Raw genomic sequence first — 23,538 nt, forward strand, 5'->3', positions numbered from 1 at the left:
TGCCCCGCATGCTGGTATTTGTGGTTCCAGCAAAATATTGCCTGATGCCATCACAGAGATTTCCAACATGTCCTGCACATAAACACAAAAGGCTTGGTCATTTCTCTATGAACACTATGGGAGTGAATGTAATATCCTCTTTTTTTGCACTCTCTTACATTTCCCCTTATGTGTTTGTGATTCGTATAAAGGGAACTGGATTATTTGATTATAATCCCTTCAAACCAAGACCATGATGTTAGCTGCCATGAATTAGGGCAGGGCAGCACAGACGGTGTAATAGTTAGCATTACTGGCTCACAGCACTGAGGTCGTGGGTTTAATTCCCCCTTCGGCCCTAACTGTGTGGAAGTTGTATATTCTCCCTGTGTTTGTGTGGGTTTCCTCCGGGTACAATGGTTTCCTCCCACACTCCAAAAATATACTGGTAGGCTAATTGGCTCTCAACAAATATTAACCCTAGTGTGTGTGTGAGCATGTGGAAGGAACTATAGATTGTAAGCTCCACTGTGGCAGAGACTGATGTGAATGGCCAACTATTCTCTGTAAAGCGCTACGGAATATGTGTGCGTTATATAAATAACTGCTAATATATAAAATGTATATGGCAGATTAGAGGTCATGCATCCACCAGATGGCATTTCTATGGTCGCTAGTTTGCAAGGAGTCATAAAAAGAGAACCTGTAAAAAACATGGTAGATATGTGGCATTTAGATTTTCTGCAAAGTATTAAATGAGTCCTTACAAGGTTCTGTTAAACCATTTAACACTTTATAAATAATGAGTCTTTTAAAATGAATTATTTTTTTTCTCCATTCCAGGCTCTGCCAGATATTGCTACATACATTAAATCGCCCTACTTTAAATACCCAAATTTAAAACCGAACATTATATTGTTGCAGCAAAAAATAATTTTGTATTTTACATTTTTACTTACTAACTTTTTTGAAGATTTTTTACTGCCTTTTCATACTCATCTCTTACTGAACTGTAGAATCAATGTAAAATAAAGGTGCATATAAGTAGCTACAGTAATAGAAGTATGTGTGTCTGAAGCTGCATACACACGTAAAGATTTTCTGTCCAACCATCCAACTAGTTGATTGGTTGGAATGAAAATCTGGTAACGTATGGGAATAACTGATGATCAGCAATTTGCTCCTAACTGCCAGAAAACAGATGAAAATGGTCGTCAGACAAGTTTATTAAACAATTTGTTCAATCAACAGTTTTTGTCCATTTTCGGGCATTTGGGAGCAAATTGCTGATTGTCATTTGCTTTCATACCTTACCAGATTTTCATTCCAACCAATCAACTAGTTGGATGGTTGGACAGAAAATCTTTACGTGTGTATGCAGCTTTAGGGGTATATTTACTAAAGGTCAATTTAAATCAATTTAAAATTGCTGAAAATTGATCAACATCAATGTTGTGTTGGGGTTAAAATTACACATTTACTAATACTTAAAAAAGCAAATGTGTGATTTAGCCCAAGAAACACAACATCAATGTTGATCGATTTTGATTGATTTTCATTGATGTTTAATAAATCAAAATCGATTAAGATGATGTATAGTAAATATACCTCTTAGTGTTTACATATAATATACATGTCTGCTCAGATCATTTTTCCACAACAACCTTTTAGGCTTTTCATTTGAAAGAAAACTGTAATATTTATTATTCAAAATTAATTATCATTCCAATAGAATAGTATATTTATGTGACCTATATTTTATTAAGTATATATTTCTAATTCTATATAAGATGCCCCTTTTCCCCAAATCAGCCTCAAATCATTGTGATGTGCAATCAGAGATGCACTTCTGTATACCACTGTCTTAATTCCCATTTCTTCGCCATTTTGGTGCTTGGTGTGAAGAATAACAGGAATTCTTGCCCATGTCTGCAGCTTTCATGCTTTGAATTGCTGATACATGATTAGCTTATTAAATATTTGCAGTATTGAGCAGGTGTACCAAATGAAATGGACACTGAGTTTATATAAAATGTGTGTAGATATGTATCCTGCTAGGACCAAGCAGGATGAGACTTTCCATGGGGCTATGCATGCTGGGAGGGAGTTCCTGTTTGTGATAAGTTCAGTTACTGATGTTGTTCTAAGTAAATGTGTTATTATGCACCCCTGAGTCCGTGGGGTAGATGTATGATAGCGGCACTTAACGTGCCGCTATAACACTTCCCGCTTCGCCTCTTTACCGAGGCGAAGCAGGAAGCACTACCGATGAGATGTAAGAACATCTCATCGGCCGGAGAGGGGGAGCGTTAACTCCCCCCTCTGGCACTACCCGCTAGAGACCACAGCGCATCAGCCTAGTCCCCGCATGCAGCATGGAGCCGGCAGCAGGGACAGCGCTGTCTCTGCTGTGGGGATAGGCTAGCACCAGGCTGTAGCTGTTGATAATGACAGCTACAGCGGGCCAAACGGTCAGGCAATCTGACCGTTCATACATGGCCCAGGCTATCAGCGCTGCTATCTTGTAGATAGCAGCGCCGATGACGACGGGGCTCATAGTGCCTCTGTCATTTACCGCCCAGACCCCCGATCATACATTGGGGGGAAGTGGTATCAGCACACATACCGCTTCTGGGCTTCATACATCTCCCCCCATGAGTCTTATCTGATATACAACACATCTACATGGTGACAGAAGCAGGATACCATGCATAGGCAAACGCAGGGGGGGTTTCCGGCTGCCTGGAAACCCCTCTCACCAGCCTATACCATGACCACAATAGAAATAGTAATATAATAGAAATGTACTATTGCTGCATGTTCTTCTCAGTATCACAAATGAAATAATTAGCACCACCTGTGGATCTTTTAACATGTATCAGCCAATAATAAATAACCTGTGCAGCAACTATGAGATTTGGAAAACATGCACTGTTAAGTATGTGCTGTTATAGAGCCCATTATGTACATATATGTCCAGGGCAGTGCTAGGTTCATCTGCTGCTCCCTCAGACTTCTGGACTTGCTCTAATACTCTGGAATGGTGCCCACATCTAAAATAAAAACATTCAGCTCAAGCAGGATGGCCCTACTGCTGCATATAATGGCTTACTGTGATCTCTGGTCCTGTATATGCTGGAATTATGATACACAATACACTTTGTATGACACATATTAAAGCTGTATAACTACTAATTCTGCCCTCTTCATGGATTGGCCACATTCACTCTAAAATCAAGCATTTGGAAACCCCCCTCTAGAAATCCTGCGTTTGCCACTGCCATGGCTCAAGGACTCCGCCACATCGACCCCCTCGTGTTTGATGAATCTATCGCTGACAGATGGGTGCAGTTCAGAAGAGAATGGGCTGTGTACCGCATGGCTGGACTGTCCGAAAAATCAAAGCAGGTACAAGCATACACATTGCTTAATATGGCTGGTGCAGAGGCAGTCACTAAAGCAGACACATTCACATATGCAGAGGAGGAAAACAAAGAAGACCCAGATGTATTAATTGCAAAGTTTGATGAGATTTGTATGCCTGTAAAAAATGTCATAATGGACAGAAACACATTCACCTCCACAAACCAGAACACTGGGGAAAATATACTGTCATACGTGTCCACCCTGAAACTAATGGCAAACAAATGTAATTTTGGAGCAAAACTGATGAGCTGATCAGAGACCGTATCGTATGTGGTACCCGTAGTGACGCAGTACGTGCACACTTACTACGAGAAAAAGATCTAACCTTAAACTCCACCATTCACATCTGCATGCTGCATGAGAAATCAGAGCAGGCCACAAAAGAGTTACGGAGGGAGGCTGAAATATGCAGTGTACAGTGCACACAAATGCAATACAGGCCATGCTACAACTGTGGGGGACGCCATGCATTTGCACAGGAGATGTGTTCTGCCTTTAACAAACGCTGCAACCGCTGCAATAAGCTTAACACTTTGCAAAGTGTTGCAGATCCAGACAAACCGTGACACACAATAAACCACAAGTAACACAGGTAGACAGACAGATGCATAAAGTGCATACCAATGAGACAGTATATTGTGAAAGTGTCGATCTAATTGCAAACCAAGGAGAGATTTTCACCAACTTATGTGATAAAAAGAGTGGCAATACATTGAAGATTAAAATTGACACTGGTGCCAAATGCAACGTGATGTCAAAGACTCTGCTGCACAAAACCAGCCCGCAAGCAACAATAGATCACACAGACACTGTAAACTTAGTGGCATAAGGTGGTCATATTATCAAGACTGTAGGCACCACCACCATCGAATATACGTGTGCACCTTTGCTATTCCACATATTAGATAGTGACGTTAGGCCATTGCTTGGACTGCCTGACAACATGCACCTTGGCTTGATACATTTGGGGCCTGAAGTACACATGATACAACAAGACACCCCAGAGTTACGCGACTTCAAGGATTTATTCACATGCTACACCATCGCCAAACTACCCGTCATATACCACATGCATTTAGATGAATCTGTCATCTCTACAGTGTGTGCACCCCAAAGGGTTCCGATCGCCATGAAGGATAAGGTCCTAGCTGAGTTAGAGTGCATGACTGCGCTTGGTGTTATTACCCCTATTGAAGAAGCGACCCAGTGGGTATCTGCAATGGTTGCTGCTATAAAATAAAAATGGGACTGTCAGGATCTACATAGACCCTGTACACCTCAATAAAGCGCTGCTAAGACCCCACCACTCAATGAACAGTAGAACAAGTCATTGCTGACATGCCAGAAGCCAAGGTCTTCAGCATGTTAGATGCGAAATGTGGGTTTTTTTCAAATCCTATTAGACAAAGAATCGTCACTCCTCATGGCTTTTATGACACCAGCTGGGAGATATGTCTTTCTACGCATGCCATACGGATTGAATACTGGCAGTGAAGTGTTTCAACGGTGTATAGAACAACTGTTTGCTGGATACCCCTGTGAGATTATAGTCGATGACATCCTCGTCTGGGGCCGTACTATGCAAGAGCATGACGAGCGTCTACGCCAGGTATTGGACAGAATACGTGCTATTAACTTAAAGGTCAACCCAGATAAGTGCAGATTCAGAGTGGCTGAAGTCCCATACGTGGGTCACCTCCTCACTAACCATGGTGTTAAACCCAACCCGACAAAACAGCAGCCATCCAGGACATGCCTTTGCCTATGGACAATCTTAGCCCCCAACGCTTCTTAGGAATGACTAACTACCTGTCAAAATTAATCCCCACTTACAGTGAGATCACTGCACCTCTGTGGTATCTTCTGCACCAAGATACGGAGTGGTGTTGGTTGGAACAGCACCAGGCCGCGGTATCAAAACTTAAATGCATACTCACCAGCCCTCCTATTCTGCAATACTTCAATGTACGCTTACCGGTGGTGATTTCAGCTGATGCCTCACAGCACGGGCTGGGTGCAGTTTACCTCCAGAACAATGGACCAATTGCTTTTCATTCCAGTGCTCTGATGGACACAGAATCTTGTTATGCGCAAATCAAAAAAGAGCTGTTGGTGTTTGCTTGCCACAAATTCCATGATTTCATCTACGGGCGGCCGGTCACCGTTGAAACTGACCACCCACCGTTCATTACCATCCTGCGAAAGCCCCTGCACATTGCATCTTCCCGTATTCAAAGGATGATGCTCAAATTACAGAGGTACCACCTAGACGTCGTCTATAAGCGTGGAAAAGAGATGTTCGTGGCTGATGCCCTCTCCAGAGCGTTCCTACCCCATTCTGCTCCACTGCAGGTTGATGATGACTATGATGTAATGACTATGCAATTGCTGTCCTCTGACCGAATGGAGGAGCTGCATACAGAATCTTTGGCAGATGAGTTATGTCAACGCCTCTCTCAGGTTATCCTGCGAGGCTGGCCACAGTCTTCCAGGGAGCTACCCCAAGTCTTACGCCCATTCTTTGCCATGCGAGATGAGTTATCACTATCATATGGGACTGTTTTGTGAGATCAGAGATTTGTTATTTGTTACATTGCAAAAGTACTACACCAAGCAACTGCACCAAGGCCACCCTGGTCTGGAGGCCATGAAGCACAGGGCCAGGGAACTGCTCTATTGGTCTACCATGTTTCATGATCTAGAGAAGGAGTCTCTGTTTACAGCCCTTGTGCGGCCCTTCATGTACACCAACCTAAAAAGCCACTGCATCCGCATGACATAAAAGATCTTCCCTGGACTGTCACTGCTGCTGATGTTTTTGAATGGAGGGGTAAGGAGTACCTGGTTCTTGTAAACTCTTACTCAGGATGTTTGAAATCGATCAATTAACCACTGTTACCAGCACCACCATAATTACCAAGCTCAAACAGCACTTTGCCACACATGGAATACCTCAGAAACTCATTACAGACAATGCCACACAGTTCATGAGCAATGAGTTCAAGCTGTTTGTTTGTACTTGGGATTTCACACACATCACCAGCAGTCCACTATATGCCCAATCCAAGGGGACTCACAGAAAGAGCTGTTCGTTCCGCCAAGCATCTGTTAGAGAAATGCGCACGAGACCAGACCGATGTTTGTCTGGCACTCCTTAACTCATGTAACATACCGCGAGATGCATTACCATCCCCTGTCCAATGGTTGTTATCACATCACACCAGAACCCAAATCCCAATTACCAAACAACAATTACAGCTGCAATTACAGACACAAGTGCAGGCAGTACTGGCTGCTCAGTGTATGTCTAATAAAAGGAATTATGACCGTACAGCACACGCTCTCCCTCAGTTAGTCCCAGGACAAGCTATTCGACTACAGACTGCTTGAGGATATGTCAAACTTGCTAGTGTTCTAAAGGAAGCCAACCGGCCCAACAGCTATGGTGTTCAAGCAGATGGAGCTGTGTATGAGCGTAATCATCGTCACCTCCTGAGTGTACCTGGAGAGACTATTACTGTGCCCAATATAACAGTGGACGGCACAAACCCCTCTCACATCACACCAAGCCCGGGGATGTCAGAACCTGTGGCTTCCTCAATTGATAATGAACCACCATCTGACTCAACAGCACCAACAGATATCCCTTGCAATGACCAGGCTCCCATGCCGCACATGTATACCAACAAGTCAGGACGCATATGCAGGCCCAATTCCCGATTCCGGGATTATGTCACATAATCTTCCACACCCATTCTCTCTCCTTTCGTTATTCTCTTTTTATTGTGTTACCTCTTCTCTATCATCTTTATGAAGGAAGGGATGTAAATATGTATCCTGCTAGGACCCAGCAGGATGAGACTTTCCATGGGGCTATGCATGCTGGGAGGGAGTTCCTGTTTGTGCTCAGTTCAGTTACTGATGTTGTTCTATGTAAATGTATTATTCTGCACTCCAGAGTCCATGAGTCTTATCTGATATACAACACATCTACAATGTTCTATAAATACTATCGAATAATATATCAATCTATCTATCCCCCTATCTAATCTATGTGAGGACTCAACAAAACCTAGACATCAGATCACCATGATCAAACAGCACATCTGTCCTTGTCCGAGTGCTGCTGTGTCAAGCTGCACTCAGAGAAGAAGGTTCAGGATATGTGGTGGCAGTCAGTCCTTCAATGAGCTTGCTGCCCTGACTGCTGACACTGTCATGTAATGGAGGCTGGGGGTGGAGGGGCTAGACTTGTATATGTACAATTTCCCTCTGAGGAAATGAATAAGGGAGAGGAAGTGATGGCAGGTTATTTCCATGATCCCGCTGGGAATTATAAGTCTGATACAAATAATGCATTTCTGCTTCCCTGTGTGTTTCATACAAACAATACATTTAGTAAGTTATTAATTGCTTACTATAGAATTGTGGCAGAGCCACAGTAAGAGGTGTTTTCAGGTATGGAAAGACACCATGTAGTGAAATAAAAATTTAGGCCCTGATTCAGAGCCGGACGCTCTGACCAGAGCGCTCGCTCTGAATCAGGGCCCACCTCCATAAATATGGAGCGTCCTCCTGGACGCTCGTATAGCTGTGGGTCACCACCCACAGCATATACGAGCCTGCAGGATGATGGTCGCGATGGTCTTGACCATCGCGACCCTCGCCAGGGCGAGCAGAATCCTGCGGTTGAGTTTCTCAACCGCAAGGCCAGGAGTGATTTTGGCTCTATCAGAGCCAAAATCACTCCCACTGACATCACTAGTGATGTCAGTGGGGCCGGCTTCTGACGGTAGGCGTTCCCTTGGGAACGCCTCCGTCTGGCAGGCACGCCCCCGGCACGACCACCAAAGGGGGCGTGCTGTCAATCAACATCGACAGCACGCCCCCTTTGATCAGACACTACGAGCGAAGGAAAGTCCTTCGCTCGTCGCGTCTCGCGCATGCGCACAACTGAGCTCCCTCCGTCGTTCGCATGCGCAGTGCAGACCATCGACCCACTTGCGAGCGCACAGCCGCTCGCGAGTGGGTCTGAATCAGGCCCTTAGATCCTTACTATATAACATTTTTACTACTTCATTCACAGTTCTGGTGATTAGAGAGGAAAAACTGTACTGCTCTTCTTTCATATGCATTCAGTCCCACATATCACCCTGTCTGTGTACTGACCTAATTCTGGCTTCAGTCTTTGTAATTGTGCACAAAACTAGAGGCTGTTTTGAACTTGTTTTCAATGTGATTATGTGGCAGGATATTTATGTAAATCTAACAAATGTTTACATGCTATACTGAATACTGAGAAGAATGTTTATTAAGAAGTAGATTTGCTGAGTAATCCGCATGGTCTGGATTCCAAACACTAATTATTGCAGTGCCTGTTTATTGAAGTAAATTGTGGATCAATAATAAATTATCACAATCTTTCCATAGATTATACTAATCATGAAAAGCATTCCTTGTTGGAGGTCTTTATCTGATGTTCCATTAGAAAAAGCTGGTGAAGGTACTGAGTCACATCAAGTTTTCATATCTGTAGGGAAAACAAATGAAGAAAACTGAGAAACCATATGATCCATGAAAAAAACTAAACAAAACTGGGTCTATTAGTACATACAGGGAGGGCGGGGGCTGCACATTCTAATCTTAAACATAATAAAAGGTGCTATCATACTGAGACCTCTAGTTCTAATGCAGAAAAAAGGAAAATGCAGGTGCACACTCTAAGCTATGGGTGATCAATAAGCCAGCAGTTTTGCTATTTAGCATCCCTAATACTGGCACATTAAATTAATTTATCTAGGACTTATCTTTAACAGAGCCCCTGTAAATGTGTGTATTGCAATGCAAAGGACCCATACCAATTAAAATCACCTGGGACAGGTGGGAGGAGTGCTAACCCAGGAGAAGGGGTCTCACATTTGAGTGTACATTAAATACTCTCATACACAGTGGGAAAAAAAGGGACGGCTGGGCTGCATATCCTAATCTTAAACATAATAAGAGGTGCTACCATATTGAGACCTGTAGTTCTAATGCAGAAAAAAGAAATGCAGGTGCACACTCTAAGCACTAAGAATTCTGATGATCAAAATATTTATAATAAACTCCAACAATTAACACTTGTTGGAGTTTATTATAAATATTATGGTCATCAGAAATCTTTGTGCTTAGAATGTGCACCTGCATTTTCCTTTTTTCTGTTAGTATATAGCTAATATAAAATACAGGACCTTTGTTATGACAGTGGCCCTGATTCAGAGCCAGATGCTCTGACAGAGCGCTCGCTCTGAATCAGGGCCGTCCCTCTGAATTTAAGAGCGGCCTCCTGGTTGTTCGCATAGCTGTGAGTGACCACCCACAGCTATAGCGAGCGGCCAAAATGATGGTCGTGATGGTCAAGACCATCGCGACCATCGGGCTTGCGACGAGACCCTTGCGGTAGGGTCTCGTTGCCGCAAGCCCTGGAGTGCTTTTGGCTCTATCAGAGCCAAAAGCACTCCCACTGACATCACTAGTGATGTAAGTGGGGCCGGCCCCAGACGGTAGGCATTCCCATCACCATCGACAGCACGCCCCCTTTGGAGCGAGACCCATAACGACGGCTTGGCCATCGTCATTCGGGTCTCGCACATGCGCACGACGGAGCCGCCTCCGTTGTGCGCATGCGCACTTGGCCAACTTCGACCCGCTTGCGAGCGCTCAGCGCTCGCGAGCGGGTCTGAATTAGGCCCAGTGTTACAAAAGTGACTTTACTCAAAATAGTTTCTGTAAGAAATGGAAACTATTTAGTCTACAAATAGTAAATCTACAGTAACTACTATATTTAATCTTTGTGCTTAGAATGTGCACCAGCATTTTCCTTTTTTCTATTAGTATATAGCTAATATAAAATACAGGACCTTTGTTATGACAGTGGCCCTGATTCAGAGCCAGATGCTCTGACAGAGCGCTCGCTCTGAATCAGGGCCGTCCCTCTGAATTTAAGAGCGGCCTCCTGGTTGTTCGCATAGCTGTGAGTGACCACCCACAGCTATAGCGAGCGGCCAAAATGATGGTCGTGATGGTCAAGACCATCGCGACCATCGGGCTTGCGACGAGACCCTTGCGGTAGGGTCTCGTTGCCGCAAGCCCTGGAGTGCTTTTGGATCTATTAGGCCCAGTGTTACAAAAGTGACTTTACTCAAAATAGTTTCTGTAAGAAATGGAAACTATTTAGTCTACAAATAGTACATCTACAGTAACTACTATTATTTAAGATTCAGCTCGTTACCTTGATTGGGGAAATATAAAATGGTAATTTTTTGTGCCCAGGCATTTCAGTGGACCAAAAAAGCCCACACTCCATTGGGGTCATTTAGTAACAGAATGCAAATGTGAAGTAAACCGCAGCAACCAATGAGGAAATTAAATACTGAAATACAGGTAGACTGCAGGTGGTTGATTGATTGCTAAAAGTAATATTTGTAATTTATTAGCATGTTAAGTTGAGTACAAACCTTTGCAATCATCTCACAGATCATAAGATTCACAACCTCTTGGTAAGATATTGTATTGTACACACCCAAGATTATGTTTTATCTGATGCAATCCAGTCACATCTGCTGATCTGGCTTTCTCTTCATCCTAAGGCTAGGTACACACTTATACAATCATACTTTTGATGCAATGTTACCTTCAATTACACTTATGTTCAGAAGTCCAGTTCAAAGTGTTGATTTATGTGTACACACCTTTACATTCTAACTTGTGATCCAGTAAACTCATCTGTCTAAAATATCTGCTGAAAAAAACCCCACACAGGCTGCGCTGCTGTAGGAGGAGTGTGGGCAATTGCATTGGTTAGAAAGCTCAAAAGTGCGTACACACTACAGTTTTTATCCGATATTGTACCATCGAATCGCAAGAGAATTAAACTGCACATAAAACTTGATCCTTTCCCCACCACATCCGCATGCATGGCATTGTCAGTCACATCTTCAGATTGAGAAACATGCAGGGCTGACCTGAAGATGCGACAGACAATGCCATGGAAGCGTGCATAGTGCGTACACATTTGACGATTTTTAACAATTTGTCATTACGATCTGTCAAAATTAAGAAAATCATTCAAACAATCGTCTAATGCAGGGATGGGGAACCTCAGGCCCGGGGTCCTTATCCCCGGATTCATTTGGTCTGGCCCTTGGAGCTTTTGTCTGCTAGCCTCATCTGGCTAGCAGGGTGCCTAGAATGGCACCCTGCAGCCAGAATCTATGCAGCAGTGCCGTCTGGAGCGTCCTGAGGATGCTTCAGATGGTCACACCGCTGCCCTCAAAGCTCCCCGGAGCATACTCAGTATGCTTCGGCACTGCTGTAATCGCGGGCGATTGTGGCCCCGCCCCATGTGACATTACACAGAGGGCGCGTGGCCTGCAACGAGCCCACGAATAATGTCATATATATTAAAATGGCCCTCAGCAAAAAAAAGATTTCCCACCCCTGGTCTAATGTGTACCCACCCTACACCCACTATTCTCACCCTCTTTCCAGAGCCACCTAACAATAGTATATAGTGCAGGCTGGGGTACTACCAGCAAAGGATAGTCAGTGAAAAGTAAAGTTGTATGAACAAACCCCCTAGAGCTACATCTGGCTACATTTGACTCTCTGCCCAGACAGCTACAGTACTTCAAATACTGATTGCCACTTCTCTTAGTAGGCAGGAACTAGTGACATTTGTAGCTGTTTAAGGAAAGAAACTAACTCTGTGCACCACCAAGCTCACAGTTTGGGTTTAACCCTTGAGACATTTTGTTAAGTGTAATAATCAGTTATACTGCAGTATAAAACTGATTTGAAAGTTATTTAGCTCACTGATAGGTTTTAGAATGGTATTGTGAAATGCATTTAGAGATAGCTTATGTATGTTAGATGATAGGGAGTTGGGTAAATTGTGTTACATATAAATTGATGAAGTTGTAATGTTTAATTATCTGTGTTGAATTGTAAAGTGTACTTGCATGTGTATTTAACCTCTTTCTCTGTAGAACGTGTTGACTAACAGGATGCCCACTGCTCTGTTCCTTCAAAATAAAATTGTACACTTTCCAGTCAAGTATTTCTTATCTGAGACTGCGATCCATTTCAAGATCAAGTGTTGACAGGTGAACTTGCCTCTCTGAAAAGGGAGTTACTAACCTGTGAGGTGTCTGAAGGTAAAGTGGGCTCCTGGGTGGGTCATTACACACAGTGGCGTCCCTACCTTGAGATGCACCTGGTGCGGGTAGCGGAGTGTGCCAGGAAAAGGGGGCATGGCTTCGTGCTAAGGGGGCATGGCCTAATGCGTGGAGGTGTGGCCATGCACCTAAACCCCAGTTTAAGTCTCTCCGGGGGTCCGGGAGGTGCGGGCTACCCCCGGGGACCACTGTACTTGTAGTGCCGGCTCCCTTACTGTGACAGGAGCCGAGTGCTGCACATAATTCTACAGGGCAGCACCCGGCACCTGTCACTGATGGGGAGTCTGCACTTTGGTGTCACCCCTTGGCGGGTGACACCCAGGTACGGCCCGCACCTCCCGCCACTGATTACATATAGCTTAAGACTTATGTTTGGGCTTTGAACTACTTATTACATATCTGAATTTTGTGGCATAAACTTCATCATCATTGTCCTAAATCTGACTAGGTTTATAGAGGAGTGTCAGGGTTCAGCCTAGGATCAGCCATCTCTTACCTCCGTGCCGGCTTCCCTTGACTTCTCATTCGGTCAGACGTCTGGTGCAGTGATGGGCGAGGTGCTGAGCATTCTGCCTTAGGTGCTTGCGGACTTCCATGGTTGGCTGTGTGTGTCGGGAATCGGAGTTCCCAGCAAGGGCGCCGCCATGACAGTTCCTATCATGTGACAGTATCCCAACAAATGGTAGCATGGTCTAGGTCAGCTGACACTGTGCTCTAATCATCTGCTACCCCTGGGTATATATCCGGCTCCTGAACTCCAGGAAGTGGCCTAATCAACAATTGTCACTCCTTGTGTGCTAGTAGAGTCTTGTTCCAGGTTCCCTTGGTTTTCTCATGTTCCAGTGTTTCCTCGAGCTACAGTGCGACCAACATCCCTGCCTGTGTGCCTAGTCTCCAGTGTCTCCTTTGAGTAACAGTGCGATCAATATCCCTGCCTGCGTGCCTAGTCTCCAGTGTCTCCTTGTGAGCAACAGTGCAACTTACATCTCTGCCTGTGTATTTGTTCCAGTGCACCCCGTGGTGCAAAAGTTCGTCCGCATGCCATTATCTGTGTCTTCCTCGAGTGCCACTCCGTGGTGCAAAAGTGTGTCCACACACCATTACCTGTGTCTTCCTCGAGTGCCACCACGTGGTGCAAAAGTGCGTCCACACGCCATTACCTGTGATTCCCTCGAGTGCCATCCCGTGGTGCAAAAGTGTGTCCACACGCCACTACCTGTGATTTCTCAAGTACCTGTCAAGTGCCAATTCAAGTGTACCTCTCAAGTGTCAATTCTAGTGTACCTCTCAAGTGGCAACTCTAGTGTACCTCTCAAGTGCCAATTCCAGTGTACCTCAAGTGTCAATTCCTAAGTACCTCTCAAGTACCATCCCTTGGTGTATCTCCTTGTGTAATAGTGCCTTTGTTAGGCACTTCCCCATGGCCACTGATTTTCGAGTCTCTATTCCCACAGGGCTTGGATACCTGGTCAAAGGACCGTGACCTGCCTGCAGGGTGCAGCTAAGCCCATATCCCACTTGGAGGGGTCATTGACGAACACCTCCCTGCAGCAGGTCTTCTCAACATCCAAGACCTGTGGATGAGAAGTTCTGATATCCAGGCCTGTCAACCCAAATTCTTCCTAAACCAAGATCACAACCCCCTCGTAGGGGATTCCAGAACGTCAAACCTGACAAGGACTGTACATTGATTGACATCAATATTGGTAGCATTCAGTAAAGATTCCAAATGTTTGTTATCAATGACTGATCTGTACTGCTGCTAATATTAATGGCAATGCTAAATGATCAGGCTGATTGTGAAATTACCAGTAACATTTTCATGATATCATTTTTATGTCTGTTGTTGACATCTCATCCAACCATGGGCCTGACAGTCCCTACGATCTGCTCACGTCCTTTGTTCCAGCCCCTCCACCTCATACTTCCAACCTCTACAACCTTACCCCATATCCTCATTACCCTCCCACACTGTTTCCTATATGACTTAAATCTATTTGTACCAAACTCTCATCCATCCATGATCTATTAATTTTGTAAATTCCTTAACCTTATTTTTACAGAAATAGCTTATCTCCTCTGACACTACCACTCTCCTTTTGTACAATCTTGTGTAATCAGTCTCTCAGTTATCCCACATTGATGTCCAAATACTACATAAAGCTCAACCAGAGGCCAATTTTTTCACATTAGCTAATTGTTTTGTTTCACCGCTGTTTGCTGAGATAACATATAAATTAATGTGCTAATTTATCATTAAATTCATGTCAGTGCAGTGCATCCAATAAGAGTTTGTCCTGGCAAAGAGTTTTCCCCATTGAAAGCTCCTTCGCTGCTTTCTTATCACAGTGATGAAGGAGGTATTTCTATTCTGCATATTTGGTCATCAGGTCATGCATATGCACACTCCAGGCTGCAGGGGAGGAATCCAAAGATCCCTCTACAAATATAATATGGTAGCTTATAGGCCACAGTAGCTAACTTCAGCTAAACAGTTGGATACATTGGTAAAGACCGCAGTCCCCATATAGACTTATGGATATTGTGGTGCTAAGCTGAATCAATGTAGGATATAGCTGTACTGTATTTCTCCTGTGTTCAGCCTTTATTAAATGGACCCAATACTAAAAAGATGCCTTAACCATGTGAAACAGGCATTTCTGCATGGCTTAATAAATAGGCACTCAAAACAGAAAATATAATGTCCTCTTGTTACTGAGGGGTCTATGTACTAAGCCTTGGAGAGAGAGAAAGTGGAGAGAGATAAAGTACCAACCAATCAGCTCCAAACTGTCACTTTACAGCCTGTGTTTGAAAAATTCCCTACCATGCCCAATCAGACTCCCCCAGAGGCTTCAAATCTTTAAACACTCTCTAAAAATCCAGATCTTGCACTACTTACACCTCCAGTATATTACCAATTCTAGTGCCTCTTCATAATTGTCAGAATATCCACTTGATATCTCAGTTGTTCCTCTTATTTCAGCTGAGAACATAAACTCTCTCATGAGGACCCTCTTTGCCCTTTCTTTTTATGTTTGCATTTATTTTGACTATCTTGAATAGTATGCCCTTATTTTATGCATGCCATATTCTTCCCTACTGTTCGGCACTGTGGAGCACGGTGACACCTTACAAATAATAATAATTAATAAGGATGATAATAATAATAATAATAATAATAATAATAATATCACCACACAGTTGGATGTCAGGTTGAGCTTATATAAGAAAGATATTAGCTATGCAGCCTTAATATATGTAACTGTTGTCAGCATTATGTATAAAAATGTATATTTTTAAAGAACACAATCTCACCCCCAAAGATGCTCGAACTTCATTGAGTTGGTTAAACACTTGACCACCTTCCTCAGGACAGACAGATTTTATGTCCTCTCGGGACAGGTCAAGTAGTTGCTCTCCACTTAGAACACCAAGACACTTCACAGTGCTGTAAATTGGATATTTGGAGGTAAATTAGATATAAATTCATAAGAAAACATTTTACTGAAAATGTAAATTAGTATTTTAGTGCTTAGAAACAAATGAAAACAAAATAGTTGGTAATACAGAGTTTAGAGTTAACTTACATCCTGGAGAAGCCCATGTCCTGTAGCCATGCTGTTACTTCCTCTGGTTTGGATCTTGGCTGAAGTGATGAGAAACGTACTGAATCCTGTCATGCAACAAAATAGGGGGTTATCTTTCTAATAGTCCTTAATTTACATTTATTATTGTAATGTAGACTATTACTTAAACCATGCCATCCTCACTGACCCCAGCCACACTTGGCTATACCTGGTCATTAGTTGAGGTCTCCAGTATGTTACTTGGTACAAATCCTCGCTGCTCATGATCATTTTCAACCATCCACCATTGTCTGCTCTGATCCAATACCTATAGAAAAATATTAAGCAAATTACACTGCTTATATTAAAAGTAACATAAATACTCCTCAGTAATCTATCATGGGGGTTTGTTTATTGTTCACCAATTTATTCTGCATTATTTTACATAATACCATTCGGTGGCTGCTCCCTTATTTACACGATAGTCATATGTGGCTGGTGACTTATCTACACTATAGTCATATGTCATTGCCCCTTATCTACAGTATAGTCATACGTGGCTGGTACCTTATCTACACTATGCTATAGTCATATGTGGCTGGTCCCTTTATTTACACTATAGTCATATGTGGCTGGTCCCCTAATTTACACTATAGTCATATGTGGCTGGTCCTCTATCTACACTATAGTCATATGTCATTGCCTCTTATCTACAGTATAGCCATACGTGGCTGGTACCTTATCTACACTATGCTATAGTCATATGTGGCTGGTCCCTTTATTTACACTATAGTCATATGTGGCTGGTCCCCTAATTTACACTATAGTCATATGTGGCTGGTCCCCTAATTTACACTATAGTCATAAGTGTCTGGTCCCCTTATTTACTTTTCAAATTTCTTTTATTCATCAGAGCAATAATGTAACATATATTTTACAAAAAATAATGGTATATAATAAATAGAATAAAGGCCCATTAAAGGCAATAATATACAAATAGTACAAAGTAAATACATAAAAATGTTGTCTTCGCAAAACAATCAGAGTAATCTAAACATGGCAGGCACCCCCCTCAAAAAAGGGTATTATCCAACAAAATGAAACAAAGAAAAAAAAAAAAGGTCAGGTAGCGCAACAGGCGGATCATCCAATAAAATTCTGTTTTCATACCAAGAAGTATTTCTGAAATATAAATAAATATGGCATCATAATTCCACCGTAGAGGTGTCTATAAAACCTTCCCACAGCTGAAAAAAAACAGCTGTCTTGGTCTCCTTATGTAGTGTGGTCTCCAGCCAGTCCATTTGAAAAACACAAAATAATTTGGCCCAAAATAAAGGAATGGATGGGGGATCTGCATGGGTCCACATCTGCAAAATGCACTTACGAGCCACCGTGGATTTAATCAATAATAGTTTTTTACTATCTCTCCTACCCAAAACAGATGGTGGTAAAATACCCCAAATCACCCATTCTGCTGATAATGGGAGGTAACTAACTAGGCACCTAGATGCAAATCTGTTAACTGATGACCAGAATCCTCGTATAAGGGGACATTCCCACATACAATGTATAAAGTTTGCATCAGAAGTCCCACATTTAGCGGAAACACTAGTATTGGACAGTCCCATCAAGAACCTGCGGTGGGGGGAAAGTTATCCATTATGGTAAATGTTATAGAACGTTTCTCTATACATGCTTGATGAGAGCACTGTTTGAGAATAGAGGAATGAACGTATTAAGCTTTCCATGGTAATATGGGGGAATACTGTACACCAAGTAGATAGCCCCGTAGATATTTTAGAATGGTCTAAAGGAATCTGGAGAATTTTGTAATGAAGAGAAATGACCCCCCCTTCCTCCCATAGGTCTAGCCAATAATAGGTCCAGAGAGTTGGACCAATCTGCTGGAGAGAGAGTACGTATCATGGAACTCACATAGTGCTGTGCCTGATATAGCGCCAAAGAGTGGGATTGAAGCAAACTATATTTATCCACTAATTCCGCCACCCGATAGGGACGGCAGTTCTCAATATCGACCAATTCCCGGACATAAGGAATCCCCATATCTGACCATAATGAGAAAGGCATAGAAGCTTCACCGTTTTCAAACTCAGGATTTAATAATAATGGAAGGAAAAGAGAATGGTGGCAATTTAAATTTCTTTGGTTTCTAGTATAGTGCCAAACTCGCCATGCAACCATCAGTAGGGGATTACTAATAATATTCCCAAATAAGTCCTGTTTATGGGAATGAAGGAACGCCAATATGTATTGATCAGGTATAAAAGACTGGTCCATCTGTGAATCAGTATATAAGTCAGTCTTGTGCATCCAATCCCGTATATACCTCAAGACTCCAGCATGACTATACAATTTTAAATTAGGTAAATTAACCCCTCCATTAGCCTGGGCTTGCTGAAGTTTTATCAAGCCTATATGAAGATGTTTATTCTTCCAAATAAAATCCTGAAATGTTTTATACAAATATTTTTCATCTGCCTGTGAAAGCAAAATCGTCAACATCTGTAAAGAGTAAAGTTATTTAGGGAAGATATCATTTTTAATAAATGAATACTACCCAAATAAGACAACATAAGGTGATGCCATCTGGACAATTAACCCACCACCTCTCGAATAAGTGATCTCATATTGAGATCATATAAGTCCCCAATATAATGTGGTAATTCAATACCCAAATATCTAAGGGAAGTGGGAGCCCATGCCACCGGATATAAATCACCCCAGTGTGGTTTCACTATAGAACCCAACTACAATGCTTCTGATTTATCCGAGTTAATGCTAAAGCCAGAAATTTTAGCAAAATCTGACAGCTTATAAAAAAATGTTGGTAAGGTTTGTTCTGGATCCGAAATATAAAGTAATAAATCATCGGCAAAGGCCTGGATTTTAAGCTCATGAGAACCCACCCGAATACCTTTAAAATCTGGCCAAGATTGAAGGATACGTAGCAATGGATCCAAGGCTATATTAAATAGCACTGGTGATAAGGGACAGCCCTGTCGAGTGCCCCTCGTCATTGTAATGGGGGAACTACAGGTGCCATTAATTATCAAAGTAGTTGTCGGTGCACTATATAAAAACCAAAACAGATCTGAAAAGGTCTACCAAAATCTTGTATCTCGAAAATTTTGAGCAAATGACTCCAAGACACTGTGTCAAATGCCTTTTCCACATCTAAACTCAAAAAATTTAACTAATTCTGGGTCCTTTTAAGGCTTAGGTATAACTATGGTGTAGGCTCCATTAACATTTTGATAGTGTAGGCTACCCTCCAATATATCCTTGTATAGAGTAGTAAGAAATGGGACTAGTTGGGGTTGCAACATCTTATAGTACTCCCCCGAAAATCCATCAGAGCCCAGAGATTTGTTAATATGAAGATTGGAAATAACTTCAAATATCTCCATTTCTGTAATATCTTGAGTCAAAATATTATTTTGGGTAAAAGTAAGTTTCAGTAGCCTCGCCTCATTGAGCAGATCCCAATGTAAACTAGGAAGCACTGGGGGGGCTCTATATAAAGACTCATAATAATCTTGAAATGTAGATACTATATCAGGAGTGGACACCAAGCGGGTGGATGTAGTGGGGTGACGTAATGTCTTAATAGTGTAACGAGTATTGTGTAATTTCGCCATGTTAGCCAATAAACGTCCAGATCTATTGCCCTATCTATAGTAGTGATTTTTCGCATAATCTGTTTGGGTCCTAGCATTGGTCAACAGAAAACGCTCTAGCAATTGACGAAGTTAGTATCAGAGGGGTCAACCTCATAAGTAATATAAGCTGTATGCATAGCACTATGTAAGATATCATATTTACACCGGTATTCCCGTCTCTTCCTAACCTGACAGGCCAATAAATGACCTCTCATTACCGCTTTGGAAGTTTCCCAAAAGAGAACTGAATCCTCCCAATGTTCTAAGTTGTCATCAACAAATTCCATCCATTTGGATTGAGGATACTGTTTAAAGTGATCTGATTGGCCAAGAAAAGACGGGAACCTCCAAAATCCACACGACCTTCCAGAAAACCTAGTTTGGATATCTAAAGAAACCGGAGCGTGATCTGATATGACTATACTATGGATATCACAAGAGTGTACTGAGGGAATCAGTCTATCATCCACCAATAAATAGTCGATTCGGGAAAAGGACCAATGTACTCGAGAGTGCTAAGAATGGGTCCTATCAGTAGGGTTAAGGAGCCGCCATATATAACATAAACCATGAAGCGAAAGTAATAACCCCACACCTCCCAATCCTGATATTGGTAAAGAGGTTGATGATCCAGATCTATCAAGTGCCCTATCAGCTACCCCATTAAAATCTCCCCCCACCAGCAGGTTCAGAGTGGGACGACACAAAAGTATATTGGAGATTGCACGAAAAAATCCAAATTAGGAGAGTTAGGGGCATAGATATTAAGGAGAGTATAAGGTTCAAACTGTAAAAGCACATCCAGCAAAACATATCGGCCCTCCGGGTCACATTCCGAACCATTTATGGAATAGTCTAAGCGTTTATGAAACACTACAACCACTTTGATCCAGGAGCTACATAAACACATGTCATCTGAATGTGCCCAATGTGTCTCCTGTAAAAATGCTATGTTTGATTCTAGGTGTTTAAGGTGTGTAGCCACCCATCTACGTTTGATAGGGGAATTTAGCCCATGCACATTCCAAGAGACCATGCGGATAGAATTATGAACCACAGAGGCCGGGGCAGAGTCAGCAACTGAAGACATTTATGCTAACTAACCCCAATCTATAAAATTAACCCATGCAGATACTATAAACCACCGTGCCATCCACCCATCCCAGCAAGTGGGGAAAAAGCCTAAAAAGCAAAAAGGGGGGTGCCATCTGCCAAATTCAGACAATACAGAATACAGACATTGAAAAAAATTACAATACAATACCATTAAGATACAATTTTGCTCTGAGAAACTCCATTTTCTATTTTCCTCCAAACATACAAACGAAGAAACATGTACATTGATACATATTTCCATAGCACAAAAAAATAAAACAACAACCTGAATGGGAAAAGTCAGAACCCAAAACCTAGGGAATCTGGTATCCCATAACATATTCTATACAGAATAGAACAATATGTGTCCCTCTTTTGTAAACAAAAAACTAGAAATATCAATATATCAGACATTTTACCCCATTGGGGTAACATATCTGGTACTCAGAGAGTGTACGTATGTCTTGGCATTATCAAAATCATCAAACATACGGACTACTCCATCCACAGTAACTTTCAATTTTGCGGGGAATAACAAAACAAACTGAATGTGGTTATCAAAGAGTATTTTACAGAGTGGAGAGAATTCTTTTCTTTTTTGAGACACTGCAGCCGAAAAAGAAACCATGTGGCCGGCGGTAATGCATATCACACCCGTAAGGGTCTATGACCATCAATAACCAGGGACCCTGACGTCTATAGGAGCGAAGTACCAACTCCTTTTCTCTGAAATTTAGATATTTGGCTATTACCAGATGGGGCCTAGAAACATTGGTGGATCTCTCCGGTCCCAATCGGTGTGCTCGTTCAATAATCATAGGAGGAGATGTCTGGGTTATACCTAAGCATTATTAAGACCATTTTGCAAATATTCAATTAGGGTAAATCCCTTCACAGTTTCAGGAATACCCAAAAACTGGAGGTTATTTCGTCAGTTCCTATTCTCCAAATCATCTATCTTATCTAGAAGGGCCTTAATAGTATCCCCTTGTGAGGTGGAGGATGATTGGAGGGCGACACACAGTGTCTTCCACATCGCTTGTGCGTTGTTCCACTGCATCAAGTCTCTTCTCATGAGACTCTATTTGTGAGACCACTGACGTAAGGGTGGAGCTGAATTCTTTAAATTGTTGCTCCATAAGGGGCTTAATGACCAGTAACATTTCCTAGGCCACTGCCGTAGCAGATGGGGCGGCTAAAAGCACAGAGTGCTGAGTGTCCCCACCCGAGGCCAAAATGAGTGACGATGGGGGAGTGATGGAGGGGCCAGGAGAATTAGATGGAGAGGACATCGTGGAAGCAGATTGTTGTACCTGAGAAACAGTGTTCTTAACGAATTTCCTGGTCATAGTGAAATATTTATGCATACACAGAATAACCACAGTAAAAAGAAATATAGATTGTAGAGGGACTACAACAGAAAATCAAAAATAATACATTACGGCATGAAGTACCTTAAAATAGAAAAGTGATCCAAGAATATAGGTAACAATACAAAATATGCAATCTCAGATAATTTGCAACTATTGCCACTAGATGGCAGTAAAATCACATTAAATAATACAAAATATAATCACAGCAGGAATAGTGAGTCCCACATGTAGAGACAGGTAATTGTCCTGAACTATGACATTTCACATTGCCATCGGAAAGTCCAAAAACTTTTCAGGTGTCAATAACAAAAATAATAAAAAAAAAATTCTGTGTTTGTGAATTGTGTGCACTGTGGCTGCACGTGCATCAACAAAGGAGCAGCGCCAAGCGTGCGCCTGTGTCCCATAAGTAAAGGGCTGGCTGGCTCATTTCTTAAAGGGTGGTGTAACCCACAAAGTGCACTAGTCTCCAACAAAAATAAAAAATTATTTTCTGTGTTTGTGTGCGCCTTAGCCGCACGTATATATCAATATAACATAAATGGAGGACCAAATTTTCTCCGATAAAAATAAAATAGGGAAAGATCAAGAACCACTTCCTCCTAGTGCTGAAGCTGCTGCCACTAGTCATGACATAGACGATAACATGCCATCAACGTCGTCTGCCAAGGCCGATGCCCAATGTCATAGTAGAGGGCACATACAATCCCAAATGGCAAAGTTCAGGAAAATGACATTGAAAAAAACATTTAAATCATCTGAAGAGAAACGTAAACTTGCCAATATGCCATTTATGACACGGAGTGGCAAGGAATGGCTAAGGTCTTTCCCTATGTTCATGACTAGTGGTTCAGCTTCACATGACAATGGAAGCCCTCCTCCCACTAAAAAAATCAAAAGAGTTAAGCTGGCAAAAGCACAGCGAAGAACTGTGCATTCTAAGAAGTTATCACAAATCCCCACTGGACGGGAAGAGGTGGCTCTTTCCACCATTTGCACGCCCCCTGCAAGTGCTGAAAGGAGCACCCACAGTCCACTTGCTGATATGCAAATTGAAGATGTCACTGTTGAAGTACAACAGGATGAGGATACTGGTGTAGATGGCGCTGAGGAGGAAGTTGGCGAGGAGGATTCTGATGGTGATGTGGTTTGTTTAAATCAGGCTCCGGGGGAGACAGTTGTTGTCCGTGGGATGAAA

General features: G+C 42.4%; 1 protein-coding gene across 1 annotated transcript in view; it reads right to left on the reverse strand.

Moving 5' to 3' along the window:
- Positions 1–8,712: 8,712 nt before the first annotated feature.
- The window catches only part of EPS8L3 (EPS8 signaling adaptor L3), a 166,183-nt gene continuing 151,357 nt past the window's right edge, over positions 8,713–23,538 (reverse strand). The window contains exons 17-20 of the mRNA XM_088457304.1: positions 16,419–16,517; positions 16,211–16,296; positions 15,939–16,071; positions 8,713–8,935 (exon numbers count right to left, since the gene is read on the reverse strand). Coding sequence (XP_088313430.1) covers positions 8,930–8,935; positions 15,939–16,071; positions 16,211–16,296; positions 16,419–16,517 — 324 coding nt within the window. The 3' untranslated portion in view covers positions 8,713–8,929. The remainder of the gene's footprint in view (positions 8,936–15,938; positions 16,072–16,210; positions 16,297–16,418; positions 16,518–23,538) is intronic.

This window comes from Taudactylus pleione, unplaced genomic scaffold (assembly GCF_031769625.1).
Source record: "Taudactylus pleione unplaced genomic scaffold, aTauple2 ptg000755l, whole genome shotgun sequence".
NCBI classification, from domain to species: domain Eukaryota; kingdom Metazoa; phylum Chordata; class Amphibia; order Anura; family Myobatrachidae; genus Taudactylus; species Taudactylus pleione.